The 20874-nt window shown below is 36.2% G+C and overlaps 1 protein-coding gene across 1 annotated transcript; it reads left to right on the top strand.

Annotated features, from left to right (window-relative positions):
* The first annotated feature begins 872 nt into the window (after nt 1-872).
* LOC139137841 (uncharacterized) lies at nt 873-15710 on the top strand. Its single transcript, XM_070706136.1, has 6 exons — nt 873-4489; nt 4905-4974; nt 6405-6463; nt 7620-7748; nt 11073-11310; nt 11726-15710. Exons 1-6 carry the CDS (start codon nt 4457-4459, stop codon nt 11890-11892), a joined length of 696 nt encoding a protein of 231 aa, XP_070562237.1. The 5' UTR covers nt 873-4456; the 3' UTR covers nt 11893-15710.
* Nucleotides 15711-20874: the final 5164 nt, after the last annotated feature.

Raw genomic sequence — 20874 nt, 5'->3', positions numbered from 1 at the left:
GTTCGCTGTACGCTGATGCCGTCCCCAAATTTTTAGTGCTAATTCTTGCATTAGTTTACTTTTGAGAAGCATGTTAAATGTTTTTTGCATGTACAATTTATTCTGTATTTGTGACTTTGTCATTTTCGCAATAAAACACTCTTTGGTGTATCACAATACAGTTGTGGTGTGTTTACAAATCTTATTTTTTTGCCAACAAGTCTGATATACCAACAAGTCTGATATACCTTCATAGCACACATTGTTTTCATTGCAGTGATAGCTAGACCCTTGAAAACATATTTGTAGGTTTATTTGCAATAAGCATTTATACTTGCTCTATAAATAGTTAAAATTTTAAAGAAATTGAGTGCATTCGTTAACCCAATTTTATGAACAATATATAATTCTCTAAATGTATTTCTATGTTTTTATTTCGAAAAACAAACTGGTATTTCCTACAAATGAAAATACAACAACTTAAAGCGCAGTGGTCGTCGCGCTGCGCATCCTCCTGAGGGGGTCCCCCTCTGTTGTAAACAAATCCAAGAACGCCGCACATGTTACGGGTTGATTGTAATGTTTGCGATATTGCCGCTTGTAAAAATGGCGGCTGATCTGTCACAAGCATTATTGAAGCATACCAACTAACCAAATGTAACACGCAATAAAAGGTCAATTAATCTAAGTTAAATATCTGCTGAATATTGAACAATAATTGCACGCTGGATTGAGATCACATTTGCTCATGATTTTCTTGAATCAGTTGAATGGGGCTCGGTTACTGTCATCGCTCGAGCCATAGAGCTAGACGTACGCATGTACGCATGTATACGCCAACAGACTATCAACGACCGGGCTCTAGTTTTCAACATCGCTAGCAAGGACGAGAGCTTTCATTTCAAGAGGCCGACAGGAGTACAACAAGTTGTACAAAGACAACAACTCAAACTACAGAAATCTACAGCTCGCAGAGCAATGCCCGCTGCAGCAAGAAGCATCTCTGCATCTGTTCCGTTCCGTAGTCTGTATGAACGTCCGTGTCAAACCGGGTATATGGCGCGCTACACTCGGCTGTGGAGAATCCAACTCAACTACAACAAAGTTTACCCCGTTTTGGGGTGCAAACGAGAATTCTGAGTACAGGTATCAAGTCAAGCGAAGGACCTTTCATAGGTCTTCTTGTTATGTGGGGGTTATCTCACTTGAAAGAGGATTCAGACCTACCCGGCAATCAGGAGGTACAACAACGAAGTTTGCCCAGCACCGGTAGGCCTACACCAGCTAGCGCGATAGCGGTTGGATCACTGCCATGACCGTGCACAGGCCCGGGGCACAGGATCTCTCGATACGTCTATGCACGGTGTAGCCGTGCAATTTTCCTGCCAAATGCCGCGAAAACCCGCTCGTTTTGTCTATTGTTTCCTGACATTTACTATTTCTTACCACGTAATACTAGGAGAAGTAAGACATGGTGATCAACAGTTGGTTGTGGGCCAAGTCGTCGCGGGCCGGCCGGTACGTTGTGGGACCGGATTCTCTATATCCGTGTACGTCAACGCGGTGACCGTCTCCCAACAACATCTCCCGTGTCCTGCTCAGGCTAGCCGATCATGGTCTTGAGTGTAATTTTTGTGTTAGGCATTGTGCTTGTTGCTGGTCTACATATATAGGCAATGTTGATCATTTTAGTTATGTATTTTCACTGTACTGTACATAGCATTGTGTATAACCAGCTTGATCAAAGCTTTTTGTTCACTGTGTCTGCGTACAGTGAACTCAGCGACATACGTGCTGAGTGTAGTGTCCCAATGTTCGTAGCTCTACACGAGTTTATACCACTGAAGTTCGTTTCCGATCTTAATATTTTACTATTGCATGATGTTGAGTCTTACAAAGGACCTTAACAAAGTGGGGGACTGCTCCCATCTCACTCCTATTGATGTTGAGAAGACTTATGTTTACAAAAATTTATGTTTATCAACAAAAAAAAACACGCAAGCGCGGCGCGACGACCACTGCGCTTTAAATGAAATACAAGTTCTGTCTTGACCACAAAACAAGATGCCTTTCCTGAAAACTCTTGTAATAATAATTGATTTGTACCAGTGACATGTTAGTAGAATTTATGTACCAGATTTAAAAAAATTCATTACCAATGAAACAAAGTTGCATTGCATTTGCATACAGAAAACATAACCTGATCCAGAACTGACAATAGATAAAAAATAGCTGTCACAGTGACAGAAAATATTGCAACCATACCTATTTCCTCCACCCCCCTCCCAAATCAAATGGTTATCCCCCTTGTGAAAAGTCCTCCTTATTGGCACAAGTCCAATGATCAATAACCATGTCATAGGGTAAGACCATTTGATATCCAAGGGGTATGGAAGATTGACCTGGGGCAGTTCTATTTTTTTCTCCCTGCACAGAATCCATTTTCAAACCATGCCAATTGTGGTGACTTTTCACTTTCCCTCTCATTGGAATATTTTTTCTCATGCATGCCTATTCCCCAATCTCTTTGTTCAATTTTTTTTTTACATGACATGAAAAAAGCCAGCTTGGAAAGAAATGTAGAGCAGCACAAAGTGTACATGTTTCTATAGGCAACACAGTATCTGCTTCAGAAAGTTTGAAAGAAAATAGAAGCAACCTATACTGCTGCAAGATTATTGATGAACTTATTAGACATTATTGTTAGGACTTATTAGAAATCAGGGAAACATTATTATTTACAGCCTAGGGGTCGGAGGAATGTGAGGGGGTCACTCAAAAAATTGAAAGCTACAAGGAGGGGTTGCTCAAAATGTGAAGAGAAAGAAGTGGAGTTACTCAATTTTTGGTGCAAAATGAATTGAAACCCCTCTCAGATTGCACCATTTCACACATCAATTTTTCAAAATTTTCAATGCAAGAGGGGATATCCCTCCTCTCGTACTCTTCCCCTTCGGTTGTTCTAACACGTTTATTTAGTAATACTAATTGAAAAAACATCTCATATTGCACCAGACTGCACCATTGCACACATCAATTTCAGAAATTTATCCATGCGAGAGGGTAGTACAACCTCCATTGACACTTTCCCCCTCAGCCTCCCACATGTTCTCCCCCTGTACTTTCAAATTCTGCCCTGTCAGATATCTTGGTGAAAACCCTGTCATGATACCCATCCAAAGTAAACAATACTATGGATATCGGTTTATAGCGTTAGCTTTTATATGTACATTTTGTTATGACTTGGAATTTCATTTTGTTGGTTTCACCTTTTTCAACTGTTATGAGATAACTGATGGTAATCTAGCAGGGTACACCAGGATATGAAAGGTCTTTACTATTGCTGTATCTTTGTAAATTTTACAAATACATGTCTTGATATTTAACTTTTCTGAGGGAGAGTCAATCAAAATTTCTGTGTTAGGGAGGGGGGGTACTCAAATTCATCAGGGTTGACAGACGGGTAACTTGAAATTATATACAGTATAATGTTCTAGAAATGCTTGGGATTTCTAAATTTCAAAAGTTTAATAGGATAGGATTATGATAGGATATTTTATCGGGAACGTTCATGGTACAAGAACAGTGTAAAGTCCAATAAAAATAGGCAAATGATATAAATATACACTCCCACTGTAATGGGCTCAAATTCAGGGTATGGTAAGTCAGTTTAATCCGTGACAAATCACGGCCAACCTACTGACTGCAAAGATATTTCAATGCCACTAGTGTATTGATGTGTACGAAATCCAAAAGATTCCGTTATGAATAAATTCACCTCAAGACCTGACTTTTGACACTACAACCCACATACGAAAAGTACCAGGTAGTGGCACCCCTGTTTAGTACAGGTTAGCAATAAAAAGTATACTTTTGTTGTACTATACAGGAGTGATTAGAGTGCACTAAATTTTGGATGAAACTGTGTCACAAACTATCACAGCCCCTTACAAATAATTTAATAACAGACTATGTATTAAATCTATTGAGGTTAAAATTATTAACAAAGAAAGGCAAACAGGTTTGGATCCATAGAAATGCCTTTCTAGGTTTAGGTTGTACAATAACAAGGATGGTATGTCCTGGAATTATATGAGAGAGTTGATCTTTGTCTGTTTTATCACATAAAAAACACCATTGCCATACAACAATGTGTATATTGTTTGGTGAACTACAGAGGATGATGTAACGGCTAGGGAGTCATCTAATGGCAACATCAGGACTGGTGTGTTGATTTTTATGGTCTGAAACCAAGGGGTTTTCATAACTTGCAGTTATACAACCTAAATATTCTGCAACTCAGATCTTGTATTTGATATTTAACTAAGGAATATTTACTTTTTCACTTTACGAGACGGGTGGTAAAATTACTAGTTTATTGAATGTGGCAAGATTTCAAACAGTAACAGGTCTATATACCTATGCAAGTTTCCATTTATAACCAGAACGGTTACCTGAAATTCGTCGATTGGTAATTATGGCAACAATACTTCGTGTATCCGAACAACAGGTAAGAGTTCAGTTATAGTAAATTTTTGGAATATGTCTTAATTATTGTACAGAGACTGTTAAAATATATCAATCTGATCCAGTGATCTGGAGTGTTTTTGTAGCTCATTCTTCTTGGCATTTTCTGTCCCGACATGATGAATTTTACTGTCCTCAGTCTATCGTAAATTTTCAATAACTTAAGTGTATAACAAATAAGTAGCATCAAACGTCATTATTTTTACTAAATGACAATCAATGCAGTGCTTAGGAAGGGAGAAAAGTTATAAATGATGCTCTAAGTAAATGTCTTCAGTTAAGCTAGAATACATCGCTCTTTCATTTGGTGTTGACAAATTCTTTTCACGCAATTGCAACATTTAAACTAAGTTTTTCATGATTCAATGGTGTACTTTTATGGTATTGATTTTTTGCAGAGGTTAGAACCGTACCATGAGCCAAGTAATGTGTCTATAAAGGCACTATTGGGCAATAGACATGACTTGGGTAAGTAGAAGTCATTATATTAGGATAAACCTTTATTCGGGTACTTTCATTCGTTTGATTTGAGAACAAATATGTCACTGGTAACTAAACCAAATAGTTGCAGCCAAGCAGTTGGGTGTAAACGAATGTTGCATTACATATTTTTTACAATTCTTTTATTTTCCAATAACACTGACATCTGCACTGTGGAAATAAGGACTCAAAATTTATTGAAAATTGTATTATAGCTTTGTCAGTACCAGTGAAATTTGTGACATCATCCCCCAAGATTGAAACTGACATAACTTTCTACACACAATTTGCAAAAGCACCTCGACTCAGTTGAAGATGCAAAGTTGGGTTGAGACATGAGAAAGATGGTAGTTTTCACCACAGTAAAAATGCTGGTTTATCCAAAATTATTATCATGCTCATGTAATCATGCTGTTTGGCAAGTTGTTCCAAAGTTGCTGCTTTAGTTCACATGGTATTGATGAGAGTAGAGGTGCAGATAAAACTAAAACAGACAATGTTTTTCTTTCTCAATTGGCCAGGTAACGTTTCTTAGTTTATGGTTGTATGTTGAAATCTAACCATTTATCAGATCATATTATGAGCAAAATTTCATTGTTTCAGTGTTTTGTATTTCAATCACTGATATCCACGAGTACCTAATCAAGAATGATATAGAAGTTACTGTATAAACCACATTACACCCTAGAAGACATACCCAAAGTACAAAGGTTAGACAAAGGTTGAAATATTTTCTTCTAAGAACACTCTCAAAATATATTTCTTCAAACAGTAATTACCAATTGTTCTGTCTCAAGCTCATATATTAATAATAAAAAATATTATGAATTTAGCTCCTCCTCTTCCTTATTATTATTAATACTACAGTTTAAATTAATAGTTATTGGATTAAAGAATTGTAATGTTGCATATATCTGCCTGTTTCTCAGGCATGCAAAAATCATATCAGTGTGTGAATGCACCAATGTAGTTGTAAGGCATGAACTGCAGTTTAACAGAAGACAAAGGTTGATCTTCATAGGCAGCAGTGCCTGTTTTAAATTATTGTCTAGGTATTGCAATGTGACTTTCAACATGATAATGGTAACCAAATAATAGATAATTGAAAATTATATTGTAGTCTAATACAAGGATGTTCTGGTAATTTTAAAAATGGTGAACCTTACAATAATAGGTTTTACTTTCACAAAAATTAACAAACAAATACTTGTCACTTCATTTTTATTACAAATTGAAGAGAAAGTCTTAATTGTAGTATACTTTTCAGTTTGCATGGAGGAAGTTAGGGCTGGTGGTGTTGGGGTGATGGTGTTGGGCTGGTTGTGTTGGGCTGGTGGTGTTGGGGTGGTGGTGTTCAGCTGTGCGCATTCACATATTGGACAGAGGATGTAAGTATGTCAATTTATTTTGTTGAACAGATGGAGAAATTTTTGAATGTTTTTGGCAAGACAATGATACAATGTTCTCTATGTATCAGGTAAGTAAGCAATTTACTGAAATATCAATGTTTAATATAAGGATGATAAAATCATTAGGTGAAAATGTCTTTTCAGAGCCTTACAATCTTAGGACATGATAATCCTAACAATTACAACAACTTTTATCTAACATCTTTTGTCCCTCAAATATTGGAGCACTTCACATGCTGTATGGTATTTACCGGTACTATCCCTCAACATTTTATGTCATAAATTTTCCTTCAGTCTCTTAATATTCTTGTTGATAAAGTACAGTCACAACCTATGTAAAACAACTGCACAGGCCAATTTAAGCAAACTCTTTCGTTGTGTTGTGTCCAGTCGGTCCAACTACATGCATTGTAGCTACGAGTTTAGTTTGAGAACACGCCCGGATCGTAGCAGATGTGTAGAGTAAAGAATGAGGCAGTTCAGTCGGCCTCTGATCTTCAGTAAATTTTATTTAAATAACACCATTGCTTCGGCGACACACAAGCCACCTTCTTCAGGATAAATACTGATATAGGAAAAAATATGTACATCTATAGCAATAAAAATGACAGAAAAATGAGAATAAGGCTTTTATGGATTGATAAAAAGGTAAAAACAAAGCAGCAAAACATACACAGATGTTGTAGGGATGCAAAGTAGCTCAAATCAAGGAATAAGTGGATAGAAGATTACAAAACAAGAAAATGTGGAAAAAAAAGATTTGGTGGTACAGGAAAAGGAGGATGAGGTTAAAAATGACAGGACAACTGGAAAAAGAGTACAAATTGCCTAAAACGGCAGTGGATAGAAACAAGATTGGTAGGAAAGAGTAATTGGGTATAGGACCGATCTTGTTGAAAGTGTGCATGCTGGTAAGGCTGACGTGTTGGGCTGGAGTGTGTCAGCAAGAGACAAACAGGGCCCTTTAGGTGAAAAGACAGGGCAAGGTAATTGGGCACTCTAGTGAGAGTGAAAAATATTTTTATTTTTAAATTTTTAAAATTTAAAAAAAAAATTATGTTTAAACCTTCTATGACCATGGTTTTGCCCAAAACCAATGTTAATGGAGATTATGTGGACAAGTTGACAGGGATGATGGGGTGAACGGGCTTAAGCTCAGGTAGAATATGAATCATGGTAACATGATGATGCACAATAGGTTAATAATTTTATTTGTATTTATAGCAACCAAGAAGATTGAAAAGTCTTAAAGGTGTTCGTGGTGTTAATGAACCAGGATATTTGAAGCAACATCCACCAGCACGGTACACATTTGTTGGACTCTCACCTGTCCAGGGCAACTACAGTGCTAAGGTAAATTAACATAATAGCAGTTTTTGAAAATTGTCCAAATGTACCTCTGCCAGACATCAAATGCATGTATCTCTGCCAGACATCAAATGCATGTACCTCGGCCAGACATCAAATATTACCTCTGCCAGACATCAAATGCATGTACCTCGGCCAGACATCAAATATTACCTCTGCCAGACATCAAATGCATGTACCTCTGCCAAACATCAAATATTACCTCTGCCAGACATCAAATGCATGTACCTCTGCCAGACATCAAATGCATGTACCTCTGCCAGACATCAAATGTACCTCTGCCAGACATCAAATGTATGTAGCGCCTCTGCCAGACATCAAATATTACCTCTGCCAGACATCTGAGGACTGCTAAACTTTCAAAGTTGCCTGTCTTTCCATAAAGTTGCCAGCTCTGAAAATGTTTTTATTAGTTTTTTATTTGACCAATGGGAATGATAGGCATTATGACATTAAACTGGTCCAATAATATTTCCATTCAAGGTAATACATTACCAGGTCCATGGGACATTTGCGATTTACAAATTTAAGTAGGACCATCCTGAACCACTGATAGTTAGTGGTGGTACCAGGTGTCCGGAATGGGTAAGCGTACCCCCGGAGCATACCAGGTGCTAGCATGCTACATCCGTCAGGATTGGTCCCAAAATTGTCTGAATATTGTATGAAATGATACAGGATCACTGTAATCAGTCAAAGCGGGGAACGCTGTTGCTAATCATTTTAGTGACCGAGGTGTAATATTTGACCACAATGTCGTCATTTCAATACAGCTTAGTATGTAGCCCATTATCATTTTCATTGAATGATAGGCATTTGGTTCAAACATTTTATTCTCACCAGTAACTGCCAGTACATAGCAAAACTGCAAGTACCATTATGCTATTGGTCAAAGTAAAAACAAAATATTATTTTAACACGTCCAATAGACTGCAGACAATATACAATGTGGCCCACAATAGACTGCAGTCACTGTGATTGATAGGCATGAAACTCTGACTGAGAAACTCTGACAAAGTCCTTTGCCACTCATACATGTAAACAAGCTCCCTACAGAAATTTTAGCGGCGTGGAAAATTATAACCTAGCTAGGGAGTCTCAGCAGTACCCACACTAATCTCTGCCAACTTTCACCAACTTTTTGGGTAATGCACATTTTCCATAATATACATTTTATAATATACATTTTCTGTCTTTTTTATATATAATACTTGGAACAAAAAAAAATTAGATAAATGAATACTGGTAATCCACAAGTTTCAATATTGATCCTTGCTTCTGTGAACACTTGCGAAACATATATGGACCTTACTCTAGGTTACATGGATGTTAATCGATGATTCAAAAGGTATGCTCCAACAACTGTCAGCTTTGCAGACGCGATTATCAAAGTTTTAGCAGATTATTTATTATTTTTACTAAGTGTATAATGTATTATTTTTACCAGTGTGCGGAAAGTACGATCTCTAGCTGGATAGCTCCTATCAAAATCTGAGATGTCCGCCACGTTTATTTGAGTCAGTTGGGCACACGCAGAACCGAAGAAGTCTAAGTTTTGAATATTTAAATTTGCCTGCAGCAGAGATTGGTGGGGGCGCTTGGTCAATAACTCGGAGACCCCCTAGCTTGGTTCGAATTATCCATGCCGCACTGCTGCCCCACCACGCTTCAATCTGTGTGTGGAGATTGACATGTAAACAGAGGTCAACCAGAATACCCATACAATGTGTCATTTCAAATATGTCAAGAGATAAATGATTCAATTAAGAAAGTTATAACACAAAGGCTTCTAATGCAAAGAAAGATCTATAATTTAGTATAATTTTATATCTATAAATTATTTTGCCATCGATCCAAGATAATGAACATGCATCTACAATGATGGATGCTTGAACTGATATTCATTTTCATAAACTGGTCTCAAAGTTTCTTCAACCCCTGGGATGAGTTTGATGTTTTTTCCAGCTTTATGTGAAAGTTGGACAATTTCAATACATTTTGATGACTTGTTGGTGATTGATTTTCTTTAATTTGAGGTGGCTGGAAAGGCTATTTTTGCACCAATCTTTTTCTCAGAGTTAATGTCAAGTTTCAAGCGTTAGAATCAAGATTTTTAGTTCAAATTTTCAGGATAACTCCCTTACTTGATACTTTCTCCAAAGAATATAAAAACTGTATATTTGCAGCGATGATTTTGAAATATGACACCAGTCAATATTAAAATTTAATTTTCCATATTTTTTTACATATTTGAATTTAATAATAATTGGATAGTACTTAATATTACCAAATTAGTTATAAATATGTTGACACTATTAATTGTATGATATGTACGGCAGGATTTGTTAATAAAATTTGTTTTTATGATTTTACGTGGGTTTACATAAAATGTGATTTTTCAAAAAGTACTTCAAATACAGGAAAATTGTGCCATAGTCATCTTGTCTGTAACCTTGTTAATAGGCTGTAAAAATTCCATGTCCATATCTCATTTCAAAGGTTGGATTAAATTGATATACAATTATGTAGGAAACTGTTATTCTGTCAAAAATGTTGAAAACAAGCCATATTTGCACCCCTCTTTTGAAGTCACAGAGCAGTCTTTTTGGTTAATCTCACTTTTGACACCTCTTTGACACTCAAAGAACCTAAAAATGCATTTACAATAGCAGTCACTCATTCTGAATGCAAACACTGCCTTGTCACACTTTGCTGAAAAAGCAGCAAATAATGACTTTCCCTTTTTAAACATTTTATTAAAAGCTAGGGGACCTCTACCATAGGTAATACACTAAGGACTCCCCAACTTCTTCTTATTTGGTCAGTTTTTCAGAAGTTTCAACAGGCTATAACTCTGCAATGCCTTTGACCCCAAATGTCTAGTTTTTTTTATTCCACAGAGAATGTTGACTACTGTTATATTTTAATAGTTTTATTGAAGTTTATAACTGACGCTCTAGCCTTTCCAGCCACCTTGAGTTGTTTATCATACCTTTTGTGTCTTTTTGGTTAGTGAACCCCTGATACAGAATAATGCACCAAAACAAAAAAAAACTGAGTGCATTTAAGCAAGATGGGACCATTTTGATTCATTTTAAAGATGGAATTTAACTAGGAAAGTCATGTAACTCACAAGTTTGTATATTTAAAATGACATGATTTTACCTTTAACAAATTTTGGTTACTCACGATCATCGCCAGGACAACAATGTGTCAAAATTAGCACATTTACTTTCATATTTACTGATCCATTCTTTTGTTTGTATAGCAAAGAGTCTGTTTCATATTTTGATAAAATATCTTTTGCAGAGTCTAATCAGAATTCCTGAACCAGGATTTGACCGATGCTCAAAGGGTCTGAGTTGTGGTGAAGCATTGTTAATGAAACCACCAAGTCATTGGGAATCATCCAGAGCTGGCAAACCTATGTTTATTCCTGTCAGAAGTTCAACTTGTCAGTCACCTCTGAAAATGCCATTCAAGAATAATAAATTTGACAGTGCTTACAGTAGCTATGGAAATACTTGTACTTCATATACAACCACAGGTGAGATCACAGTTCTAGTTTGAATAACATTTGTAGCAATTCTATGATGTAAAAAACGTTTTAAGATCAATACTCCACATCTGATGAATTGTCATATTTACTTGCTGTTAATGCATGTAATTATATACACAGACCATAAACATTTTCATTTTGATGCCTTTGAACTCTGAATTCCTGTCAGGCTAACTTTACCATGGGTAGCAATGTCCCATTGGTAAAAGTATGATGGTATATATATGTGGTGTCATGAATCCTTATCGATCAGTTAAAATCAAATATACCCATTTATCTTACTAAGTTTAATAGCTCTTTGGAAGAAAATATCAAAATGGTGCATAACTATACTAATGTGAACTGAAAACATTCTTGTTTCTTGATTTTGATCTTTTTGTTAATTTTTCTTTTCCTCATTTAGGAATGACAAGATCATGCTATACCGGTTTTAAAAGTGTGGGGAATACACCTAGATCAAAATTTAAGATACCCAGGGTAACACCTGTTACTACGGTAACACCAGTCAGCATTACACTGGATGTAAGCATCATGAGGAAGGATAGTATGGGTGACCAGAATATAGGTTAATGCCATCCACATTGGTTTCATAGCATATACATGTATTATGTAAAGATTGTTTGATAGGAAGCACATGGGTGCAGTTACTAAATTCTTTTTTTTGTAGAGGAACATATTTTTGATGTGGTATACAGAATTTTGGTTTTCCTGTTACGTGAATCAGACATGTCTTTTTATCTGCATTCTGATTTTAATGTACATTTGTATTGCATTCAGTACATTGGTCCAGTACCAAGTCAGGAATATGACGATAGCAAGTTATTTTCAGGTACAAGTTGAAATTCCCATCACATTTTCAGGGCTCAAAGGAATTTGCATAATTACCTGTATCAATGGGTATAGCCAGTCACTGATTTTCACTTGGGTGGCCATGCACAAACAATTGAGAGGCCGACACCTACAGTTTTGAAATATTGAATCAAACAAAGTTTGACATTTACCAATACATTAAGGCAAAATTTATTGAGAACACTGACTTCATGTTATTTTACTGTTTTTTTTCAAGATAAAATGATCCACAGAAATAAAACACTTTGTGAATTAGCTGTATGCTTTTAGCAATTTTGTATTTCCATTGCAATCAGCAGGTTTAATTTAGCTATTAAAAAAACACCCTCATTATAGTAAAGATAGGGAAGAGTTTAAATTAGTAGTGGCATCTTAAATAAAAGATGCCAGCTGAGAGACAAGTTTTACAGTCGTATATTTTGGACAGTTGGACTTGGTCCAAAATTTTCACCTCTACTCATAGTTTTGGTCCCAAATGTTCACCTCTACTCATAGTTAAGGACATGGTAGTCACCCATTAGATGTCACCAATGGAACGCTGTGGTATCCCTGGATATTTGTGATAATATAAGGTTATTCACAAAATACCAGGATTTATGTCTGAGTAGATTCGTTGTACAATAGAGGTTAAATTTGTTGCACCTTTAAGTACCAAACTGTAAGATGTCAAGGACATACCGGTATTATCATCATTTTGTGAATCACGTTATTATTATTCACTTTAATAGAATTTTACAAGAAAAGTTGAAAAGCATAATTCAGAACATACTATCATACACTGTGTAGCGTAATTGCTTGCAGACTAGGAGCATGTTCATCATGTCTGGTAGGCAAAGAGATGAAGAGAATGAAAATTCAACATGCACAGAACAGTGTAGAAATTGTAAAATTTCAGATGAATTCAAAGTTTTTTAACCAGCCATCATTTACTGCATGATTAAGAATATTTCTTATTGTTAGATGTACATAATTTTAAACTTAAAGAGGAAAAGTATCAATTATGGTCATGTCATTTCATTTGTTTGCATTCATAAGGACTGTCTGAAAATTGTAGCAGTATATAGTGTACTCATGTATTTTAAGTTGATCTCTATTGATGACATATGCCCCATACCATATGTGGAGATGTGCACATTTATATTAACATGGTAAGTTTTAGAATTCCTCACTGAAACTTTCAATGTATGTACACAATGCACTAGATTCCCACCGAGTCTGTTTAGTTGCTCGTCATTTGTTTTACAACAATGCTCTAAAGTGCTTTACACTGTATTATCATGCTTTAGGGCAGGTATCCTAATATTGTATGTTACTAGTGTCAATGCTGTTATCTCATTAAATATTTACAGGATAGACGTGAATAATGGATAGTAATAGTAGTGTCCTACATGTGAATTGCACAGTGGTATAGGTTATATGTTATACAATTGTTACAGAACCCTCTTTTCATGAGAATTGCGAGTGGGGCTGGGTGGCTCTTTAACAAGTATAGTTGAGCAAAACAGGGAATGTCACTGCAAGCACAGAGGATATACAAGTATGGGAGAAAGATGTGCTGTAATATAGGCTTTCATAAAAATGCCAATCAGAAGGGATATTTATTGGGCTATCAGTGTTTCCCAAGGAATACTGGATGGTGTAGCAGCTAATTAGCATAATTGACAGATGTTATTGGTGCTGGTATTTTATTGTCATTTAACACAGAACATGACATTCTTAATTTTTTTTGTGTGCGCTATTTGAGACTTACATAGAACGACACCATATGAATTGCAAGGGCTGTCCATCTATGCTGAAAATATTTGCTGAAAATATTTGTGATCAAACAGAAAATCAAGACTATGCAAGACATGATAAATTTTTGGCCAATAATTTCAACTTTCAGTTACTGCAACTGAGTCTATGAAACTGAGTGTAGAAGGAAATACAACCAGCTATATGAAATCTGTCATGAGGGAAAAACCCCAAAATGTATGAACATGAATACAAATGGAAAAGAGCCTTGAGAGAAGACAATTGGTTTATTAAAGAAAACAGAAAAGTATACAAGCAACAAAATAGAAATTGTGAATCAAAAAGGCAAAATGAAAGAAAAGTAAAAAAACACTACAAGTGAATGGTACGGCAAAATCCTGACTTAAGAAAGTCTGGAAAAACTGAAGTTAACACTATGCACAGAAAAAATAAACATGTATTGTGCAGTTCTGCTCCCAGATGTACATCACATACTACTTGTTGTCAGTAGTTTGTACAGCCATATTCGTAAGGCAAGTTCTGAATTGATATTGATTCATTTTTAAATGCATCAATGAACATTTTGGATTTATTAGTCTAAGCCAACTTGAGTTATCCAGCTCTGTCCAAGTCATTCACACATGCTAAAGAGCACACAAAATGAAAATCATGAGAGAGTATGCAAATTTTAAATTCCATGCTACATTTTGCCAAATTGTGAAAAACTAAGCACAGTGACGAGCAAAAAACATATATTTCCAACAGTTCAAGACATATATGAATTAGATGCTACCTAAAAAAGTTTATCAAAGTTGACAAAGCTGGAGCTTAAAATATTCCATCATTTTAATCTCTGAAATTTCAGGGTGTAATAATGCCAAATTTGGTAAAAAAAATTGCATTTATGGTCACACATTTTTAAAATTAGAGTCTTTACTGTTCAAAGTTTTAATTTTGTGTTATTGTACAATGAGAATGTTTTTGAAAACTTTATACACAGCATGAACTTAAAATGTATGGTTTCATATATTGATTTTCCTTGACTTGTCATCATACATTTGTAGAAAATCAAGCACGTTGACCGCCATCTTTTTTCTTTAAAGCCCCAATAGCTACAAATGTGTAATAAACCACTCTCTAAATATCCTCAGTTTTCCAAGATTTTTCTCTGAATAAGAGCTGGAAAAGTGTATAACACTGTCATAAGTGTCAAAGTGGCATGTAAATTAAAACGTTAACATCATGATTGTAGATTTCCCGCCATTTTCAAAAACTAATCATGTGACAGAGAAAATAAAGATAACAACAACAAAATGTTGGCCATCGTGTGTTGTGCATTCAATTAAGTGGCATCATGCTTGTTTCCTTTATGACGATATATATGTGCAGGAAATACAGCATCTTTTGTACTTTTCCGTGGGGGTGCCATTTTATGAGTGTGGCACCTGCTTATAATAAACTGTAAAACACATTGGCATGGTCCAAATCAGCATGCAGTCACAATGCTATACATGTTCTTCAGTTAGCACATCTACATGTGAACCAACTCTGGTTTGAAAATAAAATCATGAAAATAATGCATAAAATCCACAGCTATTGGGGCTTTAATATATGCCAGAATTAAAAAATCCCTGATAACTGTCAAGTCTCTGTCTTCCATGTCTTACTCTCTGGCCTGATCTTGTTTGTATTAAAGTATGTTTCTCTGTCACGAGAGTTATATGACCCATATTCTTCTTCAACTACGAGTAAAGAGCTATAACTGCCACTGCCAGTATGCAGTGACTGTGACACTGCCTGCAGGCACAGGTGCTCAAATCAACCAGTGATCGCGAAGCCCCCTGTAAACGTACTTACAGGGGGCTTCGCGATCACTGGTTGATTTGAGCACCTGTGCCTGCAGGTAGGAGCAGGGCAGAGGCTATATTTACTTTGTATTTTGACAATATTTTTGTTCAGTTTGTACAACTGCATTCTCGTTCTATTCCCTACAGCACGTTGAACTGTCCAGTATTCAGCTTTCCTACACAGCCTGTGTGTGTGCCGTGCATTTGTGTCATTGACTTTAAAGTCTTGACGCTAAGGCCAATGAAGAAAAATTGTGTGGTTCCCGTAACCCGATCAACCCTATTTTAAACCCCCTGACCCTAAACTTTTTATGGGTCCATCAACACAGAAGGTAACACAAATTGTAGTTTCCCTGATAATTTTGAGAAAACTCCTTTGAAAAAAGTAAAACCTTGCAAGAGTCAGAGAGATATAACGTCATCGTTCAGGAAAGTCCAGCCTGCACAAGCCTGTTCTCGTCAGCGACATGGTGAGCTATTCTGCATACTGTACTGAACACAATGTGTTTTCAGTATCGTTTCTATATGGGAAAAATTGAAGAGTCAATTGCATGAACATTTGCAATTTACTTACATGCTATACTGGTTTTTTTTGGTGAAATAAAAATAAATGACAAAAAAAATAGTTTTTCCTACCTAACTACTTTATTTTTAAGAAGCATGTTATCGGAACCACACTATGTTTTGAAGGGGCCTAATTCAATACTCACCAATATTTATATATACAGGCTTTGTTGACAAACTGAATATTGTGTGTTTCAGCATGCTGTACGGAGAAAGCAAGAAACTCTATATGCTACACTGCATAGAAATATTGAAAAAGTTACCAAAAGTTGCAGCTTCTGTCCCATTATAAGGCTTGCTTGTTTGTTTTTACCAAGAATCAATAGCATTCACCTCTGTCCCATTATAAGGCTTGCTTGTTTGTTTTTACCAAGAATCAATAGCATTCATACATTTTTAGATTTTTTCCCGATAAAAGTCTTGGAATGCGACAAAATGGTTGTAGATTTTGTTTAATTATTATTAACATTCAATCATTGGATGACATACAAATGTTATTCAGTTTTCATTGAAAGAAAGGTACCAAACCTTGGAATAGGAAAATGTAAAAAATAAAACGGAACTAAAATATTTTCATGTCCCCCTTCTACACAGACCAAAACTTTCAAGTCCCAACCTAGTGCTACCCCCAGAATTTTCGTATCCCCACCTGAATTCCTCAAGCCATCCCCCTCCCCACCAGTATTTGTGAATGTAACCTAGCCAAGTATCCAACCACAAGCAACTTTGGACACGGCCGATTTGTATGCTCTCATCATTAATATCAAAAATTGAATTCAGGTCTCCACATCTCCTGGTGCCAGTCTTCCAACTTAATGCATATATACATATGTCTATGGGATGTATACACGCAGAGCAGAATGGGAGAAAACAAGCAACTGTGGTTCCACAACATAAAACTGCAAACTTTCAGTCTTTCTTGAAATTCACTTGTAAAAAGAAACTGCCATCTGAAACCAATGGCAACAAACTAAATACTAGCCATTTCCATGCCGATATAGGAATACAAAAAGTGACCTAGCAGGTGACAAAGCTCACTGTGTTATGTAGAGAATCTTTGATAGCTGACAAAAATGCCAAAATAACAAAAAAAATTACAATTGAAGATTTCTTCATAATTTGAACACATGCAATTAAGATCATCGCTAAGAATGTGTCAAGAAATATCAAAGCTATTGGGCAAGTAATTTCTGAGAAACAATTTTTTTTGACAAAAAATGGTAAAAATTGCCCTAAAATAAAATATTGCAGATTTCGTCATAACTTGAATATATCACATTCTCATTATCCCTATGAACCTGTAGATAAAAACAATTTGACCAAAAATGACAAAACTTTACATAAAAATACAAATTTGCATATTTCTGCATGATTTGAACAATCTGAGAAAGCCTATCCCAAGAGAACTATATCCCAAACAATTTTTACCAAAAATGACAAAAATTGGCATGAAAAATACAAATTTGAATATTTCATGATAATTTGAAAATATCTGATTAGGGTAATCCCTGTACTCCAAATATTAAAGGAATTGGACAGGCCGTTTTGAAGAAGAAACTTGGGATTTAAAAATTTGAGGATGATTGCACACATCCACCTATTAGATAAGCTCCTCGTCGCCGACAGTGAAGCTAAAGAAACAGTTTTTAATCCAGAACGAAAATACAGAAACTTATCAAATTCAGTTACTGGCTCTTTAAAGTTTAGATCTACATGAGAGATGAACTGAGGTTCTCAAGATTGTTCCCAGACAGCTACCTGTACACTCATCTTCTTCAATTTCTGTACCATCAGCTTCTGTAACAACTATTCGATTTCCAACTTTTCACATCCTGAAAATAATGCAACAATTGAGCTTTTTCAGATGATTTTTGTAAGTTTTAAACAAGTATGAACATAAAACGTAATCCACAATATTTAAGTAAAACCTGTTTTGTCATTACTTTGTTCATATTTTTTAAAACGATCTACAGTGTTTATGGGGATTTTCTATTGCTTATGTTTTTGATAGGAGGGTGTTAACATCGTTGATAGTTTCCTCTGACAAACTTTACATACAAAGTTGCAATGTTTATTTGCCCATTTTACAGTAAATTATTGTAGTTTACCGTGTAAATGTTTTGTGTATTTTTAGAATAAAATAATTTTACTGAATATCAGTGGTCTGTAATGTTATTTCCAGGCTTGAACACCCCCTGAACGCCAAAAATTAAAGGTGTTCAACAAGCGCGCATCATGTGTTCTAGCCTTTGACACACTTATCGTTGAACGGCGTCCATGCGTTCAATTTTTTGAACACATTTCATGTGCAACGAGTGTTTTGATATGGAACACCATGGTGTTCAATATGATGTCTGATGAACACATAGCGTTCAAAATCTGCACACGTGTGTTCAAAAATTGAACGTTGGTTGAACACGTAGTGTTAAATTTCTGAACGTCTAGACGCATTCAAAAAGTGTTACAAAAAGGCGTTTAATTGGTGTTCTATCCTTGAACACTTAACTTTACAGTGAAGAGTTTGGTTTTGATCGTGGTGACATCTGCTCGCAGACTTTCCAGGCTTCTGTAGAGCATTTCCATGGTGATTTTATCTGGAAAAGGTTCCTCCCCGTTGCTGTTCTCGTGTTCGTGTAGCTGTAGGGTGTCCGGTTGATCTGAAGCAGTCCCAGTGAACGCGGTGATGCTTCTTTGCTTCTATTTGCTGCCTGAGGGTGGTTGAATTTTCGGCATTTTCGGTCTGCGGGGTGACTGGGTATTTACGGAGGTTGTGATTGAGTATTGGTACTCAGACTTTCTGAGATGAGCTGAAAACTGTGGCAGATTTGGAGAGCTGAGGGGTTAACGCACTTGCCTAGTTGTACATGGTCACGTCGACACCCTGTTCAGCCGAGTTTGTGAACTCTTGAAGGAGAATAACCCACCGTGTTAAGGTTTAGAACATCAGTGTTTATAATATTTAATATGGTGTTAACAATATGAGCACTATAGCTATAGTGCTCATATTGTTAACACCATATTAAACACACGCGATTGTGCAGAACCTTAGTCCAAGCTTGGCGGTACTCTAAGCTTGGGTGAAGGTTTGCCAATGCTCTTCGGCCAAGCTTGTCGTCGATAAAGATTAATCCAATCTTGTTTGCAAATCTTGAGATAAGGATTGTGTCCAAAGCTTGGAACAGGGTTATTACCAAATCTTAAATCAAGCCTAGCTGGGATTAAGCTTCAGTGAAGCTTGGCATTTAACCTTCACCTAAGGACAAACAACGGAGCTGTTACGTACGGCGGAAAACGCAGATATGCAGTTTGGTCGATATCGCATTGTATTCGAGTGATGTGTCCAAAATGCAAACGCATTATGTATAATAACCCCTTTATCATACATGCATACATTAGTTTTGATCATTTCCCTGGCGGCATTTCTCATATAGAAAGTTGGTTGCGAAGGAGTGATGGCAACCGTTTCACTTGTTGATATTATTCCGCTTTTGGGCCATTCCACTTCACTGGGTGGTTGTGGTAAAATTTCAAATTATGCGATTTAATTATTAAGATGTCAATCCGGGTTTCCATAATTTGAAGGATGTTAATATTTATATGAAGTACCGAATTAAATGTGAAACATAGGCTGGAGTGTGTAAAGTGAGTAATTTTTCAGCTCTGAAAAATACTCAAAGCCCTTCATTAAAGTTACGAGGCCCACCAAAATCCGGTCAAAATCGACCTCGCGCAGCTCCCGGAGGAAAACCTACAGATATTTGTACGGCCTCGCCTGAAGTTGTACGAATGCAACGTGGATGTACATTTACAGTACATTTACCAATGATTTTGACGATGAGATACAGCTGGATATTGATACACTACCTAATTAGGTTTTATCAGTTTGCTCTCGAATTTACCCTTTTAGTGGTCAACTTTTACAACTTTGCGCCAACATCAGACAGACTAAAACAGCAGGTGACGCAGCAAGATGTCTGTAAACTAATTTGCTATGTATATATACACGGGATTGTGCAGTACCTTTGGCGAAGCTTAGCCCAATCTTAGAACAAGCTTGGCAACTCAGCTTGGGCGAGTGGTTTGCGTGCCAACCTTAGTCAAAGCTTAGGAGTACTGACCTTTGCTGAAGGGTTGTTTCCAATCTTTGACGAAGCTTGTTTTAATTAAGTCTATTCTAAGCTTAGTAGATTACGGATTCGAGACAGGTCGGGTCATGACCTTTAGTTGACCCTTTTCCTGGTGAGCTTTGATTGGTTACTAGCCCTGAAGCTTCCTCATTTTCGTATTCATATTTGTTTTCATGTTGAAGTCGTTTTTTTGATATTTGTAGCACTGGTTTCAGACAAAAGTAATTTTGAAAGGGTTGAAAGTGTACATAGATCTTTAATTTTTCCAAATTCGTATATATGCAGAATTCCATTACTTTGAGACTTTGTCTTTTGTTACTTTCTGTATTAGAAAATATTTGCCTCATTTGGTCAATTGGTGGAGATGACCCCATAACAAACATTTAAATCTTTTTATCCTGGTAGAGGATAATTTTTTTTCTACACTTGTA

Source organism: Ptychodera flava, chromosome 7 (genome assembly GCF_041260155.1).
Source record: "Ptychodera flava strain L36383 chromosome 7, AS_Pfla_20210202, whole genome shotgun sequence".
Taxonomy (NCBI): domain Eukaryota; kingdom Metazoa; phylum Hemichordata; class Enteropneusta; family Ptychoderidae; genus Ptychodera; species Ptychodera flava.
Note: the sequence above shows the minus strand (reverse complement) of the source record. Positions and strands in the feature narration are given on the sequence as shown.

Coding starts and splice junctions, on each gene's coding strand:
- LOC139137841 (XM_070706136.1), top strand. CDS start 4,457: ATGGCAACAATACTTCGTGTATCCGAACAACAG. Junction 7,749..11,072: donor AGGGCAACTACAGTGCTAAG/GTAAATTAACAT, acceptor TATCTTTTGCAG/AGTCTAATCAGAATTCCTGA. Junction 11,311..11,725: donor TACTTCATATACAACCACAG/GTGAGATCACAG, acceptor TTCCTCATTTAG/GAATGACAAGATCATGCTAT.